This window comes from Camellia sinensis, chromosome 8, assembly GCF_055761805.1.
Source record: "Camellia sinensis isolate YWXY chromosome 8, ASM5576180v1, whole genome shotgun sequence".
NCBI lineage: Eukaryota > Viridiplantae > Streptophyta > Magnoliopsida > Ericales > Theaceae > Camellia > Camellia sinensis.
In genome coordinates, this window is record NC_138968.1 from 179,793,344 (window position 1) to 179,817,259 (window position 23,916).

At 34.2% G+C, this 23,916-nt stretch overlaps 2 protein-coding genes across 7 annotated transcripts; one reads left to right on the forward strand and one right to left on the reverse strand.

Annotated features, from left to right (window-relative positions):
* Positions 1-535: 535 nt before the first annotated feature.
* On the forward strand, positions 536-6,236 carry LOC114286353 (Regulator of chromosome condensation (RCC1) family protein). Of its 6 annotated transcripts, none has more exons than XM_028229513.2 (7): positions 536-969; positions 1,411-1,810; positions 2,490-2,699; positions 3,518-3,628; positions 4,325-4,693; positions 4,813-4,920; positions 5,656-6,236. In XM_028229513.2, the coding sequence occupies exons 2-7, from the start codon at positions 1,472-1,474 to the stop codon at positions 5,995-5,997; spliced, it is 1,479 nt and encodes a 492-aa protein (XP_028085314.2). In that variant the 5' UTR covers positions 536-969; positions 1,411-1,471; the 3' UTR covers positions 5,998-6,236. The 6 variants fall into 6 exon arrangements, with proteins under 6 accessions (XP_028085314.2, XP_028085313.2, XP_028085309.2 ...); XM_028229512.2 differs by having other exon boundaries at positions 604-969; positions 1,371-1,810; XM_028229508.2 differs by having other exon boundaries at positions 637-969; positions 1,371-1,810; positions 2,487-2,699.
* Positions 6,237-13,773: 7,537 nt separating this feature from the next.
* Positions 13,774-15,908, reverse strand: CBSX5 (Cystathionine beta-synthase (CBS) family protein). The gene is made up of 2 exons (XM_028229507.2): positions 15,401-15,908; positions 13,774-14,819 (listed from the first exon to the last, which is right to left on the reverse strand). Exons 1-2 carry the CDS (start codon positions 15,727-15,729, stop codon positions 13,976-13,978), a joined length of 1,173 nt encoding a protein of 390 aa, XP_028085308.2. The 5' UTR covers positions 15,730-15,908; the 3' UTR covers positions 13,774-13,975.
* Positions 15,909-23,916: the final 8,008 nt, after the last annotated feature.

The window sequence follows — 23,916 nt, forward strand, 5'->3', positions numbered from 1 at the left end:
AATATAATCTCACAAATCCAACAACACCGTCTAATCTAATCCCAGACTGGACACAAGCCACGTCCAATAAAAAAACCCAAGGCGAACTTGGCCGCGTTGAGAGGGAGACCATTATCCGGAGCATACGTGGCAAAGATCAGATCACTTTCTAGCGAGAAGGTGTTGATTTCAACTTTCGTTTGACATGACAAACTTTTTGATTTTAAATTGTGGGATTTTTTTTTTAGACTTAAAATTTAATTTTAAGTTTGAAATTTTTGATTAAATTAAATTATTTATTTATTTTATTTATTATACATATATATATATATATATATATATTTAACATACATTTTAACATATCTTTTAATATATCTATTACACCATCACTCACTCTTTAAAATTAACAAACTCTTAACACATCTTAACAAACATTTTTAAGTTTCATTTTTATCACTTTTTGTCATATAAAACACACTTTAACAAACAATTTTAATTATTCCATTGTGACTGCCCTTAAGGCCTTTTTGGAGAGAACTCAAAATCAAATCTTAATTTTTAACTTTTTTTAAATTACATTATTATCTCTTTATTATTTTAGATGGCTCAAAAAAAAAAAAAAAAAAAATTTTAATCAATTTCTCAAAACACCCGGATAACATAGAAGATAATAACAGCTCTCCTCAAATCCACGAACTTCAACGGAAAACAAATCCCGTGAATTCATTCGAAGAATGAGTAGATTCCTTCTTCTCTTCCCCACATTCTCTGCCAAACACTGTCTCTGTCTAGAAAGAGAGAGACGATGACTGTGTGGAATTTTCGCCATAATTAAAGGAGTTCAAAACCCTAGCTTTTGCTTTTACTCTCTCTCTTTCTTTGTCTGAATTGGAAAATTTGTCATCAAGCAAGCAATCTTCTTTTTTAATTTTGATTTGGTTGTCTCTTCAAAGGCACCGAAAAGCTTCGCGAGAGCCCCTCCCTTTTTAGGTATGATTCCACTATTAAAATCACTTTTTCTTGCTTTTTCATAGAATCAATTCCAATTCTGATCTCAAAACCCCACATTTCTCTCACTTCAATCCTCGATCAAGTCCAATTTTTTAATTAATCTTGTGTCTCGAATCATTGGTGGTTTTGTGTTTCTATCAATTGAGTTTGTGTTTGATTTACAGGGACAACGTTTGCTTTGTTTTCGTTAATTTATTCTATTTGCTGCGATTTATTATATCTGATGTTTTATTTCGAATTGCTGTATCGATTGATAGTGAAATTTTCATCTACACCCTCTTTCTTGTACTCAATTTCGCGTTATATTCTTTATACTGATGCTTTTTTCATATGTTGCGTCAATTGTCTCCGATTTCGCCTAAAAATCTGGTATTTGATAGTCAAACCTGTTCTGATCGAGCTCACTTACTGTGAATTTAGAAGAGGATTTTGAGGGTGGAGCAAACAAACCCTTTTGGGATTTTCTCCAATATTGTTGCAAATGGCGGATCGCGTAAGGTGTGCTTCAATTGAGGACTTGCCCTCGCATTTAATCCTAGAAATACTGAGCTCGGGCCGGTTGAGCGCGGTTGATCTAGTGTGTTTGGAGCTGACTTCACGGTTATTTAGGGGGAGTCATGGGTTGTTCCCTCACAAGTTCCGGTCTTTGGTGGACTTTGCAGCATTTCAGCTTTGTGGATCCCATCCAATATATGCTCCGCTGGGTCCAAATGCTCGGACAGAGCTTTTCAATCGGTGCAGTGGGAGCTGGAAGCGGGTTTTGAGGTTCTTGCAATCGGTGGAGCAGTCGTCCAGCATGGTTGAGACTTCAGCAGGCAATGTACTATTTCTTTGATATTATTGCTTAGTATTAAATAATTCAATTTATGCAAATTTTAGAAGTGAGTTTTCATTGTTTATGAGCCCTTTTGTCATCATTCTGTAATGGTTATACATAGTTCATTGTAAATTGGTTTTCCTAGTTAGGATTTCCATTTGCTTAGAATTGACAGTTTTGCTATCATAAAACCTCTAAATTATTATTGCATTCATATTTTAATGGTGATTTTATCTGATATTGGCTCTTATCTGATATTTTAGATAAACCGGCAAAGGGAAAATTCTTTTTGATTTTTCCTTTGATATTTCTCATGATGCAATTTTAGGGGTGGTTTGGGGTGTCCTAAATAAGTGCACTTTTTGTCTTTTTAGACTAAAAATTTGAGGAAAAAAATATGGATGTTTGGGTTAACTTTTTGACTTTTTATGAAAAAATGTGTATTAAAAAATTGTATAAATTAGTGTGTAGTGAAAAATTAGGATTGAGAGTTGTGCAACCGTAATTGTTGACTTTTGGTAAATAGTGTTAACTTTTTAATTTTTTGAGTAACTTTTTGACTTTTTAGCTTTTTATGGACTTGCCAAACTTGGCCTTAATTTATGAGTTTTGAAAATAGATGTCCTAGATGATTTCCCTGTGTCATTGTTACTTGTTATTAATGGTTAAATGCTATCAGCAGATGCAGATTAGAACAGGAAGATTTCACTCATTACTGATCAATGATTCGTCAGTGTACTCTTGTGGGTCCAGTTTGTGTGGTGTTCTTGGTCATGGTCCTGAAACAACACAGTGTGTAGCATTTACCAGGATCAATTTTCCATCTCGTGCATATGTGATCCAGCTCTCAGCCTCCCACAATCATGCTGCTTTTGTCATGGAGTCTGGAGAGGTTTGTGACTGCTCATACTTCTTCAATCTCTTGCATTTTGTGGAAAGGGTCATTAGATATTTATTGTGCTCTGGGTAATCTAGGTGCTAGATACAATTGCCAAGAATGATGATTTTAACACATGAAAAAGCGTTGTTTTCCAATGTGGATGTACCCTATAGCAAAATAACTATAGGCCTAATATGGTTATTGTATTTCAGCGTCACAAACTCAAAAAGTAGGATTTTCCTTGTCAAAATTAGTTGTTCTGCCACAACAACTTTTACTATATAACGGGTTCTCTTAATTTTAATTTAGTGGGAAAATGTCTTTTTTCCCCTTTATATTTACTTGAAACTTTGGTTGGTTTGTTATGCTTATCGTCACATTCAAGATCCTGATGGGGCCAAAAGTGATGGTGGATTTGTTTATTTGGGGCCTTCTACCTGTTACGCCTTCTTAGGGATCGATTGTTCCATTTTATTGTTCCTTGAATATGGAATAAACATTCAGTTTTTGGTAATTGAATTTGCATCCTTAATGGTGGATGATACAACCATGTGAATAATAAACAACTTCTGCTGAAAGAATTGTTTTGGCACCTCAGAGGTTGTATCCCATAACTGTGGGTTTTTAAACCTTTCTTCATATATTCACTAATGTGATTGTTTCTTGTGGATGGATATATTGTTGGAATGGATGAGCAGTACAATAATGCACAGTTTGTTGTTCTCAGATACCTTTATTTGCTGCACAAGGCGTTACCATAGAAGTACTTCCAAAATAATTTTAGGAAGGTGGCTGCCATACTTATTTATTATTATCTATTGTTGATGCAGGTATTTACATGTGGAGACAATTCATCATTTTGTTGTGGACATAGGGATACAGGCCGTCCAATATTTAGGCCTAGGCTTGTTGAAGCATTGAAAGGAATCCCTTGCAAGCAGGTAGATTACTTGATGCTGTGGTTATCCATATCTATATTACTAACAAACAAAACTTGGGTTTTAAACGCTACATCTAAAACCATTACTTCCCCAGCTTTGCAATAATCATCTTTTTTATTTTAGTTTAAATGGTTTCGTTAGTCATTTGGTTCTCATAGGACATAAGCTGAAGCTATGGCAAACACTTTGGCACAAATTTCTAAATAAAAAGTCATAATTACCCCCATAAGCTGCAGCAAACAAGGCCAAAGGTAATTATTGCAACTTCAATTAAATCTACCTTTGACAAGTGCATCAGTGCCATATGATTACTTGCATCAAGTGATATTCTATATTTCCTTGTGTCTCTTTGGCTTTTATCCTCCATCTCCTTAATATCCTAAAACCTGAATTTGTGAAATTTTCCATATTACATTTATGATTAAGACTTGGCCTAATAACCTTAAGGTTATGGGTTCTAGTCTTGGGCCCACCACTTTGTGCATTATGCCAAAGGTTAAGTGTGTATTCAATCTTTCCCCTCCCAAACACACATTAATGTGTGCTAATTGGGCGTTGTTTTTTAACATTTATGAATAATTTATGCCCATAAGGTAAATGTATTTTTTTTCCTGATATGGTCATATATCTGGAGAAAATATGCTTGCAAACTTCTGACAGTATTATCTCTAATTTAAAAGATGGAACTTGTTTCAGGTTGGTGCAGGGCTTAGTTTTACAATGTTCCTCACAACACAAGGCCGTGTCTATACATGTGGGACTAATGCACATGGCCAGCTTGGCCATGGTGATACCCTTGATAGACCAACACCCACAATTGTAGAACTGCTAGAGTCAGTTGGATCTGTAGTTCAGATTTCTGCCGGTCCGAGTTATGCCCTGGCTGTAACTGATGATGGGACTATCTACTCATTTGGTTCGGGCACCAATTTGTGTCTTGGACATGGAGAACAGCACAATGAGCTACAGCCACGTGCAATTCAGTCATTTAGAAGAAAGGGTATCCACATTGTTCGTGTCTCTGCCGGTGATGAGCACGTTGTTGCCCTTGATTCCAGTGGAATTGTGAGTGTCCTTGCCTTGCTCAAAATGAATGTGGTGTTTCCAATTTATATTTATGGTTTGGGCATATAGCATGTACTTAATCTGCATGGGTTATTAGCACCTCTAATTGATGATTGCAGGTATATACTTGGGGCAAAGGCTACTGTGGTGCATTGGGCCATGGTGATGAGATCGATAAGACTACTCCAGAACTCTTGATCAGCTTAAAGATCCATGTTGCTGTGCAGGTCGGTTCATTTCTTAACTGTTGTCATAACACATACATCTCTATTTAAGAACAGAATTCTATTGCTTTAGAAGTTCTAATATTGTAAAGTTATTTGGTTCTTTGAGAAGCAGTTGTTCCCTTTCTATTTTTGTCTTTGGCCATTTTGATTTATACAAGGTGTTTTATCTTTTTCAAACACTGTTGTATTGCATTTGTGTATGTGCCTATGTATAAATGCTGTTCACTATTATGCCAAAGGTTAGATTTGTACTCAATCTATCCGTCCCAGAACCCCATCAAATGTGGACTAAATTGGGTGTAGTTTTTTAATTTTTATCTTATCCTCAGTTTTCTCATCCATGTGTGAGCCTTCTCGCATACATTGGAGCCATTGTAATAAAATATCTTTTTAGCAAGAATCATCTCCATGCATGATGTGATTTGCCTTGATATTTTTGGTTTCACTTTCCTTCCACTTTTTCTTCACTTCCTCCAAATGGTGGCAGAAATGTCAGCTAGCATATCAGTTTGCTTTGAAGGTGACATGATCTTGCCCTTTCATGTTCATATGAGCTTTTCTGTTCTATGAAAAAGATGCAACTCTAGATGTTGTAAAACTAAGTCTTATCGAGTAAGAACAATACTTATTCAAAATGAGGGTCCAGTAGAATTGCGTAATGGATCTGGATCATTTTTTCCTAGACTGCTTATCACCATCACCATCACCTATGTCCATATTCATGTTTTCTTGTAGGTTTGTGCAAGCAAGAGGAAAACCTTCGTACTGGTGGATGATGGTTCTGTTTATGGCTTCGGGTGGATGGGGTTTGGTAGCCTAGGGTTTCCAGACAGGGGAGCATCTGACAAAATTATGAGGCCTCGAATCCTTGACAGCTTAAGACCTCACCACATTTCTCAAGTAAGCACAGGTCTCTACCACACTGTTGTAGTCACTAATCGGGGACGAATCTTTGGGTTTGGAGATAATGAAAGAGCACAACTTGGGCACGATACCTTGAGAGGATGCCTCGAGCCAACTGAATTTTTTATTCAAGAAATGGAAAGTGATGCAAGTCGGGTATCAGAAAGTGGGTGATCTAGTGGAACCTGCCATCTATTTTGTGGAGGTAATTATGGTTTTGTACTGCACGAGGACCCTGTTAGAAATTTTTTCTTACCGTACCAATTTAAAACCAATGCCTACATAGCACTGCAAAAATCTGTTTATTTTAGATATTAATTGCAAATTTCATGCAAGTCTTTGTTGTATTAAAGGTTGAATGTGCATTGTTTCCATCATTGTTTTAGTAGTAAATTTGAGTTTCACTTGAGAAATTCCTCTACTTTGATTTCTGCTACTTCCTCGATTTTCATATCTTGGTAGTTGTTGGTCCAGTTGGCATCTATATAGTGCTCTTTTTCGGTTCGTTCTTGCGAGTAAGCTATATTTTGTTGTTCCCCTTTTGTCTAATTACTGTTCTGAGAACTGCTTTCTGATATGACTATTAGGTGATACCACTTATTTAAGTTAGTAAAAATTTGCATAATTTTGTGATAGGGTTGCATACCGTATACATTGCACACCGGAGCATTCCCTACTTAAATAGACTTATCCTGAAATATTTACATCTGTTTTTTGTTTTTTGGTTTTTGGTTTTTTTCTACGCCACAAGTTCAGATCAACCTTTCATGAGATACTTGTAATTAGAAATGAGATTACTATGTTAGTGACACTTGTTTGTGCTAAACCATTATCAATTGTTTTATCAAATTTGCATCAGTTTTCACTCAACTCAAGGGTCAAATGTAGCCCCTCTTTCATGGCTCATAATCTTTTCTAAGCTGTTCCAGATAATGATTACCCCACCTCTTGCTATTCCTGAATTTCATACCTAAATTTTTGACAATCATTGGTCTATATCCTATCCTAGCATTTAGCTAGGACAGTAAACCAGAACCAACCCAACTAAAAGTGCGTTTGGCTTGATTATTTTAGTGATATTTTTTGTTCAATGAAATAATTGATACAATATTTATTTATTTTTTTAATTCATGACAAATAATTTAGTGATTTAAAAAAAATTTAAAAGTAAAAATTAACTTCTTTTTTTAAAGTATGTTTGACCCCACGAATAAGTTGTAAACTAATTTTTAAAAATTCATCAGTGAAGCTTAAAATTTAATTGCAAATAAATTATAAAATTTATAAATATTAATATTTTAAATAAATTATAAAATTTATAAATATTAATATTAATAATTTTAATTTTAATTTTTTTTATAAATATGTAATATTTTTTTTTAAATTACCATTGAGTGACAATTTCTCCAAAAATAATGGGGGCAGTGGAAAAGAAGATATAAATTCAAAAGAATTACAAAGAGATGAAATGCACAATTTAATTACATAAGTTAATATATAAATTAATTATATTTTTATAACATTATAATTATTTTGTGTTGATCTCAATTTTTTCACCATTCTCTTTTTTTCTACCAACAATGATAGAGACCACTAATTTTGAAACTCTAAAAAGACCACTAATGACATGGCACTCAATAAAAAAAGAAAAAAAATACAACACCAATGTCAAAACATCAAATTATTCATGATAGGATCCACTGACACATCATTAATAATAGCACTAATTAATACTTTCACTCATTTTTCTCTTTCTACATGTTCCCCAAGTGAAGTTTTGTCCAAACAAGAAGCCCAATTAGAGGGTTACCAGTCAACAAACACATCAACTCCATCAAATCCCACAAAGCAAATTGACAAGATGCTCACGTCCTTGTCCCAATATGAACCAACCATCAAAACTAATGTCCGTAAAAAGATATGGTGGAGAAATCGCCTTGTAATTTTCCCCATTTAGGAGAAATAATAAGTTAGTGTCGGGGTTGAAAAAAAAAAATCAGAGTAATGGTAAAAATTATAAATTTTAATTATTAAAATTATAATTTTTTTCATGTATTAGTAATTATTTTTTAAAAGTATATTTGAATTGTAATTTTTTTTAACATTCTGAGGTGATAAGAGACTAAAATTGAGAGATTGATTTGTTAATTGAGGCTGGTGTCGAGTGTCAAATCTTTGTTGAGTCCTATTACTGCTTTTGCCATTGCCGACTTCTTTCTTTCATATGGAAATTGGTGGGATTTATTTACCATCACTATCCCTTTTAGTTGTAATTGTGCCATTATTAATCAAACCTTTTAATTCGATTTTATGTTTTTTCAGGGTGATTTTAGGAGAATACAATTATCATTTTCTATTTAGATTCTTAATCGGTCATTTCACTATCCTAACCAAGTATCCCTCTTTTTGGGGAGCAACAATGTTATATCTATTGAATTTAGGCTTGTCTGAATCGTCCAAATTTATATATGTCGGTCGTCTAGCCGGTCATTCGAGAGAATGCCGGCTAACAAGGGTGACAACTGCGGTTGACGAGGATGACAATCGTAGTTGAAAAGGTGACGCCGATCATTTGAGCGATCGTTTGACTTACATAATTCAGACAATTCGAACAAACTTAAATTTAACGTCTCAAATCATTTTTCTTTCTGGAATTGATTTTTGGGGGTCGAACTGAACACGGTCATGTGGTTAAATTCGGCACCCTTGATTGACCCGGTGTCCATACAATATAACGGAATGTGTGGATTACAATATCAGTAGTATTTATTGGCATTAACAGACATGTCCCATTCATAGATTGGTGCCCTGGTGGGTGAGTAATCTATTCTTTAGGGACACTGAAAAGGCAGGCAATCAAATTCAAAACAGAAGTTAATAAAATTTTGTTATGCAACTGTTTCCAGTGTGGCATAGATAGATTCACCAACAAATAGAATTTTCATTTGAGATTTGTAGTGGCATTGGTATTATTATTGAAGATTTTTGCAGTGTATATTGAAAAACTAGGTTCAGTTTTGCCCATAATTATAACAACAATACTAGGAATACCATGGAAAGTTCACCAAAAAGTGAATTGTCTGGGCTCAGATTGATAATGTGGTTTCGGTGTAATCTCATTTTTTTAAATTTATTTTATATCTAATGGTTATAATTTAAAAATAAGGGATAAAATATAGGAGTGAAAAATGTAATTAGTCCTAGAAGTTAAAAAATGAGTATAACTTGGTATATGGGTTGACAAAAAATACATGTGGTGCTCTCTTTAAATGTCATATAGGCGCTTTTCTATCAATTATATAGCCATAATCACAAAAGGTTGACAAATATTATAACTTAAGCGTATATATTTGCAAGAGATGAACGGTTATAATTAAATAATAAAAGACCTATAAAGTAAACTAAATTGCATTTAGTTTTCATTTTTTATATACCATAATCTAGGCCTTGATTGGTGTAATGTATTATAAACTAAAAGTTAATAATTAAAAGGAAAATGTTTGAGGGCCCTAATTTCTGTGGCTCAAATGGCTCAAATTTGCTAAAACGACGTCGTTTTGGCAATTTTGATGTTGTTTTGTACTCAAAACGACGTCGTTTTGGCAAATTCGAGCCATTTGAGCCACAAATATTAGGGTCCTCTATCATTGTTGTAATTAAAATTAGACATTAAAACCATCTCTACCCACTCTTTTTTTTTTAATTTTTAATTTTTTACCTTATTTAAATTATTTTACATCATAAACTCTAATGAGTAGTTACACCATACCAAATACCCTCATAATACAAATTTTCAAAAAATATATTTATAAATAACTTCAATATGCATCTCATAGTGTGAACCCAAAATTGGGATCTAATTAAAGATTCCACAATAGTTAAGATTCTTTATTTAGAAGTTACTTTTTGTTGATTATTTCATAGGATAGTATGAAGAAAAAAGAAACAGAACTGACCTGCCTCTGATAATGCCTTCACCATCACCTGCCATGAGAAGGAGCTGGAAACCAACCAAATTTTGGGACAAAAACATTAATTTCCCATTCTCCACTCACCATATCATAAATCACCCCTGACAAAATGACAAACAAACAGAGGTTCTAATCTAATTTCTGATTTCCTGATTTGTTTCTTTTGAGAGAAAAAAGTGGAAGTGCAAATTATATTAAAGTTTGAGATGGGTTTCTCTTTGCATTATAAAATAGATTACATCGAATTGTTCAGTCGTGAGTTTTGTTTTGATAATTTAAACTATTCAATCTCTAAAATTTGTTAAGCGCTTTATTTTTATAAAAAATCACGTTGATCTGAACATATTTTTGTCAACAATTTATTTTTAAAATCATATTAAATTAAAAAAAATATTTTCCAACAAAGAGACTATCGATATTCAATTAATGTAATTTTTTACAAGAATAAAATACTTGATAAATTTTATATATTGAACGGTTCAGATCATCAAAATAAAATCTATACTGATCCATAAAAAAGAGAGAACTCCATCTCTATTAGTTAATCGGTAAATCATGATTAAAGGCAATAACCAATCCTCATCCCAAAGTGATTGTCACAAACAAAAACAGTCTCATATGATATCATATCCACACATCATGTGTTTGAATTTATTTATGTGAAAAATGGTAGAACTTTACTTCATTGTCCTCACCTTCTAAGTCATGGCCTTGAATAGTGCAAAATGTGATAAATATGTTTCCAGAAATAAAAACTATGCAAAGTTTTGAAAACGCCGTCGTTTGTTTTTATGCAAAACCATATTTTGAAAAATTGAAAATAACTCTTGGGTATTTCCTAAAAGTTGGATTGCTTTTAAATAATTTTTATTATTTTTATAATTTTGAGAAACAATGGAGTATTAGTTTGCCAAACAACTTCTTGTGTTTTTTTGAGAAATGAAAACATAAAATAAAACAAAAAAACGAAAACAAACCCTAAACTAGTAGTTTAAGGAGAGAAAATCATAACATTCATGCATCAGAACTTGACAGGGGATTAAGGCCTTTCCTCTCTCATAAAAAAGTCAAAAATTAATTTTTAATTATTTTTCCAAAACACCCCTAAGTGCAGGGGAAGAAGAGGATATTAAGTTGGGGCAATTTTGTTTGTAAGTGGAAAATTAATAGTCAGAAGTTAAAATTATTCCTCCAACTTGGTAATAATAAATAATAATTAAAAAAATTATTTAATTTTTTTCTACCTCAAATTATAAATAAAAATGCACCAAATATTACGACATAATTCCAAAATAAAAGGCTATAAACAAGCCCAATAAACTACACCAAACATGTAAATTTTTTTTGAGATAGTGACTACATTGTAGAAGAATTGCTTAGCCTTCATTTAGAATGTGGATTGACTGTTTGACATTTTAATTATTTTAGCCTGGAGTTAAAAAATCTCACTTAAAATAGATTTTTCGATTTTTTTGACTTTTGTGAGAGAATAAATAAAATGATTATGAGTTGAATGTGACATTTTATCCTATTTAATTAAAATAACTTATTTGGTCCTATATAACTATTTTAGTCCAAGGTAACTTCTCAAACATAGCCTTAATATATTCACGACTTGGCTAAGATAGCCTTAAGATATTCACAACTTGGCTAAGTAACAATCAAACAGAGTAGTCCACTATTTTAGCCGAAAGTTACTCCTCAAACATAGCCTTAATATATTCACAACTTGGCTAAGTAACAATCATCTCAAACATAGCCTTAATATATTCACAACTTGGCTAAGTAACAATCAAACAGAGTAGTCACCTCACTAGCAGCTCTGCAGAGAGTCCAAACTGCAGTTTTCATGGAAATAGGCATAAAACCAAAACCAGCAAGTTGCATCCCTTCAAGTTATATGGTGGTGTTTGGGAACTTGGGCTTGGGATTTAAGCCCGGTAAGGGCCTGGGGTTTAAGCCCTTAGGTCCTGGGTTCAACTTTCCTCTGAGCGAATCTCCTGGGCGTAGCACAGTTGGTTAGGAGGTTGACCTCAAGGATGCCTTATCAGCTACTTGGCGTAGGTTTAATTCTCTCCCGCTGTGTGAGTCCTGACTTAAGCGGAGCTTGTCTTGGGAGTTTGGGACAAGCTTCCAGGTTATAGTCTCTTACTCGGAACGGACAACAAGACACCCTGGTGATCTCCTCAAGGGGCACTGCCTTAGACCTGCGGGAGAGTGGGAGGATTTTCCTGTAACAAAAAAAAAAAAAGAAGTTATATGGTGGTGTTTGGGAACTTGGGCTTGGGATTTTTTTTCGATTTTTTTCACTGAAAGATAAATTTATTGCAAAATCAAAAAAAAATACATCCAAACAAAATATCACATCCAACTTTATAATTATTTCACTTTTTCTCTCACAAACGTCACATCTAATCACAAAAAAATCCAACTATCTTCCCAAACACCAAAAATTTTTTATCCAATAATATCTTACAACTAAAAAACCTTACATAAAAATTCACTTCCCAAGCCCTTACATTGTTTCAGTGACATGAGACCAAGTTTGAAGGGTCAATCTTAAACCAACAAACAACAACCATAATTAGCAAGTTGATTGAAAGCTTCAACAATCACTTTTTGATTTCACTTTTTAAAAAATTTATTTTTTTTTATTTTTCGTTAAATTTTTTTAATATTTTAAATAATTTTTTATTTTTAAATACACTTAGCATAAAAGGGGATGCACCAATAAATCTCAAATTAATAACTTATGCACTGTTTAGTCCTAAAAGTTTTCTTATAGACTGAAAGGTCCCATTACAATGTTAATAACATCAGATACAATGTTAATAACATCAGGGTCATGTTACAAACATTGGATTTCAAACATCTAATGTTCATCAAATTTCAATAATGTTTGAAAATATAGGATGAAAAACATCTAATGTTCATCAGATTTCAATAAATTTTGAAATTATAGAATGAAATATCAGATCATTTACATCATTCACATCATGTTGATGTAAAAATGGGACTAAATGGAGCATAAGAAAACTTTTAGGACTAAATGGTTCAACGTTTCAAAAACTAGGACTTATGGGTAAATTTTCCTAACATAAATATACTTAAAAAGTATAACATTTATAAAAAAAATTTAAAAAAATTCACTAAATATAAAAAATATAAAAAAAAATACGAAAATTCAACACATTTTTCATATATTTATTAATTTTTCAAAATATCTTTTTATAAATATTTTACTATTTAGATACATCTAAATAAGATGTCTAAAAAATAAAAAATTACTTAAAATTTTAAAAATATTTATTAAAAATAAAAAAAATAAAAAAATAAAAAATTTTATTTTTAAAAACTGAATTTAAAAAAGTGAAACCAAAATATTTTTCTTTTGATGTAACCCCTCCCTGTGCAAATGATTGATTAAAAAAACGCTTAAGGCTTCGTTTGGAAAGTAAATTGACTTTTAATTTTTTGATTTTTGAACTATTTTAACTTGTGATTAAAAAATCTTATTTGAGAAAGACTTTTTTAATTTTTTGTGAAAGAAAAAATAAAATAATTATGAATTAAATGTGATATTTTATTTTATTAAATTAAAAAAATTATTTTACCTTTTTGTGATTAAAAAAACTCCGACCCTACTTCCCAAACGAAGCGTAAGTCGCAAATGACACCACCTGAATGAAAAAGAAAGAGATGGAATTGTGTTTGTGGCTTTTAATTTATAATAATGAATTTTATCATTCGGTGATACTACGTACATTACTTAATATATTAATATTAATTATGACATTATTATTAATTTTACTCATTAATTATATTATAAATTTAATTTTTTTTTTAAATTATAGCATATCGTCAATTGATACACTAATTAGTATATCAATTGACATTACTCGATCCAATTTGATGCTGTTTATGAGAGAGTAATTTTTTTTTTTCACTTGAGGATATGCCTCATTAAAAACTAAAAGCGTTGAGGAAGATCAAATCCCTTTCATAATAAAACACAGAAAATTTGAAATTAAACAAACACATCATCACAGCCAAGACCCAAATCAGCAAATCCTCAAATCCAAAATGATACATGAAAAAAAAAAAGAAGGCTCATATTCACACTGTCCCTATTCTTTTCACACACTCTCCTTGAACAGAGTTAGAACTTTTCTCTAAAGCTCCTAAACTCCCGAGGCCATGGACTGCAAATGTTCATAAAAAACTTGCAACATGTTAGAAAATGTCACAATTCCAACCAAGCTACAATCATCTTCTACGACCCAAACATAATTCACCCGATGCGCGATCGCCTGAATCATCACCGCTACTAAAGAACTCCCCGGATAGCACACTATGGCCTCTGACCTCCTCACCATCCTTGCCGAATAGCTACTGGACCTACTGTACCTCGCCGACCTTGGCAATGCCGCGGTCGATGACAAGGACTCCTCATCAGACCATAACGATGAGGAGGAAGAGGAGTTGGAAGGAATGTCAAAGGAGAAAGTGAATTCCTCTAACATTCGTTCCAATTTCCTCTCATTCAACCTCGCCCTCACGACCCTCACAAGATCCTCTGGGGGACCTCCGCAATCTATATAGGCCATGAGGTCTCCTGCAGAGAGGGTCGTGATAGCAGCTGCGACCATTTCATCGCAGCAGGCGAGGGTGAAGGGAGATATCTCGCCGATCAACATTCCGTCGTCGTCAACAACGGCTACGGAAGTTTGGTCAGCGAGGGAGCTTGATATGGCTTCTATGGCCGAGGAAGCCGGCGAGTGGTACCCGACTGCCAAGAATTCTGTGCTGATTATGCCGAGGGTAGCGACGGAGAGGGCCGGGATGGGCGGGAAGAGGCCAATTGAGCTGAGGAGGAATCTGATCACGTCTTCTTGGGTTAGCCAGCAGAATTCACGGCCGTTGTGAGCTGTGGGAGATTTCTGTAGTTTTCTTCTTGAATTGGACTTTATTGGTACCACAAGATTCTGAGCACCTTGGAGGATGAGATCAATGGCTTCCAATAAGCTGCAAAACAAAGATGAAACATAGATAATGCTTAATTTTGATTTGTGTAATATACATTCAAATTCAAATTCGCTTATTTATTTCTTGTACCATTTCTTTAATTAGAGATTTTATCGAAAATATAAATAATAAAATTATCTTATTTACACGTGACCAGAACGAATTAAAAATAATATAAATAATAAAATCATCTCTTTCTTTAAGAACTAAAACTAAGGTAAAGAAACAGAGCAGAGTACAAAAACAGAGAACAGGAACTTTTAGGTTAAGTAAATCAAGGTTAGTCGAAAAATTAGATGAAAATGAAGTGCGTGTGACGCACTCACAATGAATCTTATAATATATTGGTACCTTTCTAAGGATTCAGAAATATTCTACTGAAATAGAAAAAGTAAATAAAATATATAAAAAACAAAATAGAGCCAAATTAAAGTAATTCAAACCAACAATAAAGTTTTAAACAATAATGAACGCACAAAGAAATTTATGAATAATAATGAAAAAAAAAAAAGATTCAAGAAATCGATCCAATTCATCAAAACAAACAAAAACAGATTAAAATTGAAATGTTAATGGGTTACCTGGAAAAGGGTTCGACGTGCCTGACGAGACCAGGAAGTTTGGGGAGCAAGACAGAAACAGGGGATTTGAGAGCAGAGGAAGGAGAAGAGAGATTTTCGTCTTTGCAGAGGTAGCAAATGACATCGACCATGCAGACTTTTCCGACACAGCGACACTCCTCGGCGGCGGATTTGGAGTGGTCACAGGTCCATACGCTGAGGCAGGTGTCGGAGGAGGATTTGAGGGCGGACAAGGCGTCGGCCACGGTGGCGGAGATCGAGAGAGATCTGAGAGGCGGCTTGCCTAGGCAGAGGTCAGCTACCTCGTATGCTAGCAAGCGAACTGCCATACAAAACTGAATACGGTGGTTTTTTGAGAGAGAGAAAGAGAAGATGTGGAGGAGGATTCTTAGGTAGAGAGAGAGAGAAAGAAAGGCTGAGACTTGGGCTTGGTAGAGTGTATGAATATAGAAAGGCTTGGTAGATGTGGTCAGGTATTTATAGAAGGCGGTTACAGGTGCCGCGATGGTGGATTAATGAAATGATTAATCGCAGTTTGGATGGTTTTAAGTGGGTTGATGAAATGAAAAATATTTTAATTAATTAATAATTATTTGTATAATATATAATATTAGTTTATATAATATTTTTTATATATATAACATAAATTGATTTCATATAAGATTTTTTATTTATATAACTATTAATTTGTAATAATTTTATATTTTAAATATCTTTCATATTTATTTTTGTTTTGATATTTTATTAGAGCTTAAAATATATATATATATATATATATATATATATATATATATATATATATATATAATTAATTATAGCAAATGGAACGGTTTTAAAAGAGAATTATAAATTTTAAAATTTAATCTATAATTAACAAATAAGATGATACAAATTTAGGCTAAAAATCACAAAAAGACAAAATAGGTTAAAATAGTTAATAAGACAAAATATCACATCAAATCCATAATTATTTTACTTTTTCTCTCACAAACATTACATCCAACTACAAAAAAATTCAATTATTTTTCCAAACACAAAAAATTTTAACCTATTAAAATAGTCAAAAATTAAAATAACCTAATAAAATAATCACTTTCCAAACGAGGCCATATTTTAATTGGTTGTGTAATATTTTATACCGCCCTGATTAGATAGGCACATCATATGTAATTAGGTACAGGAGGTAATACCTACTGTTGTTTGATTTTATATTATGGTTGTTTAGAGTGTCTTAAATAAGTGTATTTTTATTTTTTTAGATTAAAAAATTAAGAAAAAAATATGAATATTTAAATTAATTTTTTAATTTTTTATAAAAAAATATATATTAAAAAATTATATAAATAAATATATGGTAGAAATTAATGATGGAATAGGCTGTACGTCTGAAACGTATGGGGGCAGCGTGGCAGAGGATAGGGGTAGGAGATTGATTCTCTCCTTTTGGGGCATAAATTGGACGGCTTATGGGGGTCCACCACAGGTCTCATTTTGCTAATCGAAACTGTTAAATGTGTAGAACTCGTCGAGTACTATATGTTTGTAAAAAATTACTTTGATTGGATATCAATAACTATCTGATCGTATTAGTTTTTCTTGTTAACTGTTAACTATGACACCACCCATTTTTTATACAAAACTGATTTGATCATATAATTACCGATTTCCGATCAACGTGATTTTTCATAGGCATATAGTCCTTGACGATTTCTACATATTCAACGGTTCAAATTATCAAAACGAGACCCGTGGTGGTCCTCCAAAGATCTAATATTTCCGTCCAACTTAGTGATTTTATATATGTAATTCTTTTTTTTTCTTCCCCTCAAGGTACTAAAGGGTCAATTCGTGTAAATTTTGTTTGATTAAAATATTATGTATATTAATTTTTTAATATTATTAATTTGTAAATAGTGATAACTTTTTTATTTTTTTTGTAATTATTTTACTTTTTTAACTTTTTTGTAATACCCCAAACCATGCCTAAATTTAAATTTAAAATATCATAAAAATAATTTATTTTAATAATTTAAATCGTTTGTATATTATTTATGAAAAGTCAAAATTTTATAAAATAAATAATTTATATAATTAAAACAAGACTCACTAAACCCAAATTTTATAATAGGGCAATCAAATTGCGGCACGAGTCCCACTCACTAGTAAAACTTGTTTTCACTTGTCTGAAAAATAGTAATTTATCCCCCGTTTGGGGAGTGGGTTGGTTTTTTTATTTTTTTAATTATTTTAGCTTTGGTTAAAAGGTATAATTTGGAAAGAATTTTTTGATTTTTTGATTTTTTTTGTGAGAGAAGATTATGGATTCGTTTGGCAATAAGAGTTTGGGGCTTTTTTGACTATTTTAGTCACAAAAGACAAAATAGGCTATTTTAGCCACAAAAAATAAAACATCACATCCAATCCATAATCATTACACTCTTCTCTCACAAAAAAAGTCAAAAAAGTCAAAAAGTCAAAAAACCCTTTTCAAACCAAGCTTTTTAACCCAGGCTAAAATAACCAAAAAAATCAAAAAACCAAAAAGCCAACCCACTTCCCAAACGGAGATTATGGGTTGGATGTGATATTTTATTTTTTGTTACTAAAATAGCCTATTTTATCTTTTGTGACTAAAATAACCAAAAAAATCCAGTTTAGCTCTTTCCAAATGTTGGGTGCGTTTTTGTGGTTTCCTTCCCTTTTTTTTTAAATACTTTTTAATATATCTCATTAAATTTACGTTTTTTTTAATCAGGAAAAAAAAATTATTGCAAAAGTGATAAAAAAATAAAAATAAAATCAATTTCATATAGTAATAGCAAAAAATCTCATAAAAAGATAACAACTTTTCATAGAAGGAAGAATCGTAATAAAATCCTTATAAAGGAGGAAGACAACCTCCACACAAGAAGGATTATTATAGCAAATAATAAAAAAATAAAAAAGCAAACCGAAAACAATCAGATCTAAGTCACCAGACGCATCCAAAGCTCCATTATACTGCAACCTTTAACTTGAAATATGAAGACCCCACATTCGCTGGTCAAGATGAAATATTGAGGTTGAGGTGGTTGCCTAGCGTGAAACAAACGTATTAAAATAACGCCGGTTTTCGGATGAGAAGATCTAAAACTAGATCTTAAAATTTTGGAAATAATATTTGTAAAAAGTAAAGTATTTGAAAAAAAATTATTAAATATAAAAAATATTATTTTAAATATATTTTAGGAATAACATAAATGAGTATTAGACAAATTCTTTCTAATATTTTTTTTTGGTTTTTCAAAAAAAAAAAAGGGTAAATTATAAATATACTCATTGAGATTTGATTAAAATACGAATTGTCTCTTGTAGTTTTAGAAATTACATTTCACCTCCTGAGATTTTTAATTTCATAACAAATCGCTCATTTTATTAATAAATCATTAAGTCAATTAACAGTTTTTAATGATATTACAAATATGTTTCAATTAATAATTTAAGTAATTTTATTATTGTATATGAGAGAAATTATGAATTTCATTTTTTGTCGTTAATTCTGTTAAATAAAAAATACTAACAAGGAGATCTTTGTAATTTTCTAAACCACATGGGGTAATCTGTACTTTAAGCAAACCTCAAGGTGTCACGACCCAAACCCGGTACCCAAAGGCATGGCGTCGTAACAAGATAAAAATAATGTAATTCGGATAATTCTGTAGTCACAGAGCAAGTGGATAAAATTAATTAAAATAAATAACTGGGTACCAACTGTTTATTTATAAGGAAATAAAACATAGTTTACTTGAACTTCATGATATTACAAGAGTCTAATAATAAAAGATAAAAAACAAAATAACATAGCAATTCATTTTCCATCTTGATCCCGCTAAACCTCGTTACCTGAAAGGGGTAACAGGTATAAGCACATAGTAGAGTGAAGAAATATTATACTATGAGGGGCACAAAATGGCCATGGATATTTATTTGAGCTAAAACATTATAAATTGAGTTGAGTTGAATACACAAATTAATTAAGTGTCAGAAACTGAAATAATCACTATAACCACGATACATCACTAAGTGACAAGCACTACACTGGTCAATGGATCCACGACAAACACTGGACCACAAAGTGGTCAAACACTAGCCAATGGTTATTTAAGTCCCCCAAGGCATGAGACTCCCGTGGTAGTACTCACAAAACATATTTTCATATAATGTCATAGCCAAATATTCTTTAAAAGTAAAATAAACATATCTATGGGTTTCCTTTTAAGCAAATAGGGTTCATAAAATAATCCACGTAACTGAAATTTTTATAAAACATAACTTTTATAAATATACTAATAAAACATAACTTATATAAAATAGATTTTGGTAAGTCAAAACATAAGTAAAATACATTTTGGTGACTCAAGGTATAATATAACTCACCTTAAATTAATTCCTTTATCCTTTCTTTCTACCAACACTCAAGATGCTCACCTGTGCGTCCTCTCTTATACCTTTTTTTCCTTTCCGTTGCCTTAACTCGCCACTCTTCCTATTTATAGGAAGGTGAAACATGGGTAGTAAGTCTCACAAATTTCCGAAATTTGACGCGTGTAAAACTAAATCCACCCTTATCCATTTTATTTATTAACTTGTTTGAATTCTATGACCATTGACTAATCCAGCTTCTTGGAACTTAGACATGTTTTGACCATTTGTTTTTAATTTAAAAGTTATTACCTTCTTTAGTAATTCAAGATGACTCCTAAAATTATATATGACTATAAGTTAGGTTCACGTCTAAAACCTTACTACTCAACTATAAATCACCACTTATCACTTACTAAAATATTTAATGTGTAATGTTTCACGATGTATTTCTTTAACCATAAAATTCTCAATCTCCTAAATTATGCCTTTATTTATTATTATCATTGTCACTACATGTATATATATATACTTATTTTATTATTATTATTATTATTATTATTTATTATTTTTAATTTCTGAGTTCTATTTATTGAAATGTTAAGTTTAAAACATTCGGGTGTCACATTTCTCCTCTCCTTAAAAGAAGTTTGTCTCCAAACTTGACGTACTTTGGTTTTCGAAGAGGTGTGGGTATTTGGCTCGCATTTGGCTTTCAGTTCCCCACGTTGCTTCTTCGACACGATAGTTTCTCCATAAGACCTTTACGAGGGGTATAGTTTTATTTCGAAGGATCTGATCACGACGATCGAGAACCTGTACAGGCTGCTCTTCGTAGGAGAGATCTTCTTGAACTTCTAGGTTCTCATGATTGACAACATGCTCTGGATCTTGAAGATATCGACGAAGCATTGAAACATGAAACACATTATGGACATTGGATAATTCGGGAGGAAGCACAAGACGATATGCTACCGGACCAATCCTTTTGAGTATCTCGAATGGGCCGATGTATCGTGGTCTCAACTTTCCTCGTTTTCCAAATCGGATTACCCTTTTTGTCGGTGAGATTTTAAGGAACACATGATCTCCTATTTGAAATTCTAAGTCTCGTTTTCGTGTATCTGCATAGCTTTTCTAGCGGCTCTGGGCAGTGCGAATTTGTTGTTGGATGAGTTAAATTTTATCACTCGTTACTTGCACAATCTCGGGGCCTAAAAATTTTCTGTCTCCGACTTCCGTCCAATACAGAGGTGATCGACATCTTCTTCCATACAGTGCCTCGTACGGTGCCATTCCAATACTTGCATGGTAGTTATTATTATACGCGAACTCCACTAAATATAGGTGATCATCCCAGTTACCTTTGAGGTCTAGTACGCACAAACGTAGCATATCTTCCAAAGTCTGGATCGTCCTTTCAGATTGCCCATCAGTTTGCGGGTGATAAGCAGTGCTAAACCTTAGGGTGGTTCCCAAAGCTTCTTGTAATTTGTTCCAGAAATGAGACACGAAACGGGGGTCTCTATCGGATACGATTGAAACTGGGGTGCCGTGCAAGCGAACGATAACTTAGAGAGGGAGTACATGATTTTGATTGGTAGAAAATGCGCCAACTTCGTCAATCAATCTACGATAACCCATATTGCATCATTCTTCGAGACTGATTGCGGTAGCCCGACCACGAAATTCATAGTAATATGCTCCCATTTCCATTCGGGAATATGGAGTGGCTGTAACATACCTGCAGGTCTTTGATGCTCTGCTTTAACTTGTTGACAATGCAGGTAATTGAAGACATAGTTTGCTATGTCTTTCTTCATTCTTGTCCACCAGAAGTGTTCCCGCAGATCGTGATACATCTTCGCATTGCCAGGATGGATCACAACCTTCGAGCTATGAGCTTCTACTAATATCTTTTTCTTGAGTTCTGGGAGGTCGGGTACGCAAATTCGATTTCAAAATTTTAGGGTCTGTTTGGCAACGTTTACGTTTTCAGTTTATATTTACAAAAATTTTATAAACTGGTTTTTGTTTATTTTTTGTTTATTTTTAGAAAAACATAAACTACAAACATGTTTGGTAATTGACAAAATGTTTAAAAAAAAATTTAAATATAAAAAGAGTGAGAAATGACAAGCGGTGACAAGTAGTAGGGGAAGACGGTATTGAAAAGTGGTGACGATGGGTGGTGGGTAGCGTGTGGGTGACGGTGGCGGGTGGTGGGTGGTAGCGAGTGGATGGTGGTGGTGGTAGTGGCGGTGGGTGGTGGGTGGTGGTGGCAGGTGGGTGGCGGATGGCGGGTGGTGACAGGTGGTGATGGTGGGTGGGTGGTAGCGAATGAGTGGTGGTGGTGGTGGCAGCGGATGGTGGGTAGTGGTGGTGGCAGGTGGGTAGCGGATGACGGGTGGTGGTGGTGGGTGGGTAGGTGACGGTGGCGGGTGGTGGGTGGTAGCGAGTGGGTGGTGGTGGCGGGTGGTGGGTGGGTGGTGGTGGCGGGTAGGTGGCGGGTGGTGATGGTGGGTGGGTGGGTGGGTGATAGTGGCGGGTGATGGGCGATAACAAGTGGGTGGTGGTAGTGGTGGTGGCGGGTGGTGGTGGCAGGTGGGTGGCGGATGGCCGGTGGTGGTGAGTGGGTGAGTGGGTGACGGTGACGAGTGATAGCGAGTGGGTGGTGGTGAGTGGGTGGATGGGTGACGGTGGCGGGTGATAACGAGTGGGTGGTGGATGGTGGTGGCAGGTGGGTGGCGAGTGGGTGGTGGGTGATGGTGGTGGTGGTGGTGGTGGTGGGTGGTAGGTGGTGATAGTGGGTGGGTGGGTGGCAGGTAGCAGGTGGCTGGTGGTGGCGGGTGGTGGATGGTGGTGGCAGGTGGCTGGTGAGTGGTGATGGCGGGTAGGTGGCCGGTGGTGGCGGCGGGCGATGGATGGCAGTGATGGGTGGTGGGTGGTGGCAGGTGGATAGCAAGTGGGTGGTGGTAGTGGTGGTGAATGGATGGTAGGTGGGTGGTGGTGGCAGGTGGGTGGTGAGTGGTGGTGGCAGGTGGTGGTGGGTGGTGATGGCAGAAGACGGTGGTGGAAAATGGTGGCGGGTGGTGGCTAGTGTTGGGTGGTAAAAAAAAAAAAAAAACTCAAAACTCAAAACTCAAAACAGAAACACATTTTTTGAGTTTACATTTTTTGGCCAAATTTATAAACTGAGACCACTGATTTATAAATCAAAAATTTACCAAACAAGTTTTTATTTGAGTTTTTAAAATTTTTGTAAATATAAACAGAAAACGTAAGTGTTACCAAATGGCACCTTAGCATCCCATTACTTATTATAAAGTCAGGATCAGGCGTGTTTCCTTGCTCCTCGTACTTTTTTTTTCAAAAGTTTATCTTCACATTGGCGGGCTCTAATTTCTTTCATCAACTCGAGTTCCATGATTATGTTGGCGAGCAATCCATGGATCTTGCGGGAAACGAGGGTACATGCCAAACTTTTGGTCATTTTTCGACTTAGTGCGTCTGCTACTACATTAGCTTTGCCGGGATGATGATGGATCTCTATATTGTAGTCCTTCATAAATTCTAGCCATCGTCGTTGGCTCATATTCAATTCCTTCTGTGTAAACAGATATTTGAGACTTTTGTGATCGGTGTAGATTTCGCAGGTTACTCCGTAGAGATAATGACGCCAGATTTTGAGGACGAAGATCACTGCAGCCAATTCTAGATCATGAGTTGGATAGTTCCTTTCGTGAGTTTTTAGTTGGCGAGAGGCATAAGCAATGACCTTCCCGTTTTGCATAAGAACGCTACCCAAACCATTATATGAGGCATCGTTGTAAATTATAAACCCTTCTGCTTTCGCGGGGAGCGCTAGTATTGGAGCCGTCACGAGTCTGTCCTTCAATTCTTAGAAGCAATGTTCCTGCTTGTCCGTCCATTTGAAGGGTGTGTTCTTTTGAGTTAGCTGGGTCAATGGTGAAGCTATCTTCGAGAAATCTTGCACAAAGCGCCGGTAATAGTCGGCTAGGCCCAAGAAGCTTCGAATCTCTGATACGTTAGTAGGTCGTGGACAATCCACAATTGTTGTAACCTTCTGGGGATCAACTGAAATGCCATCTTTG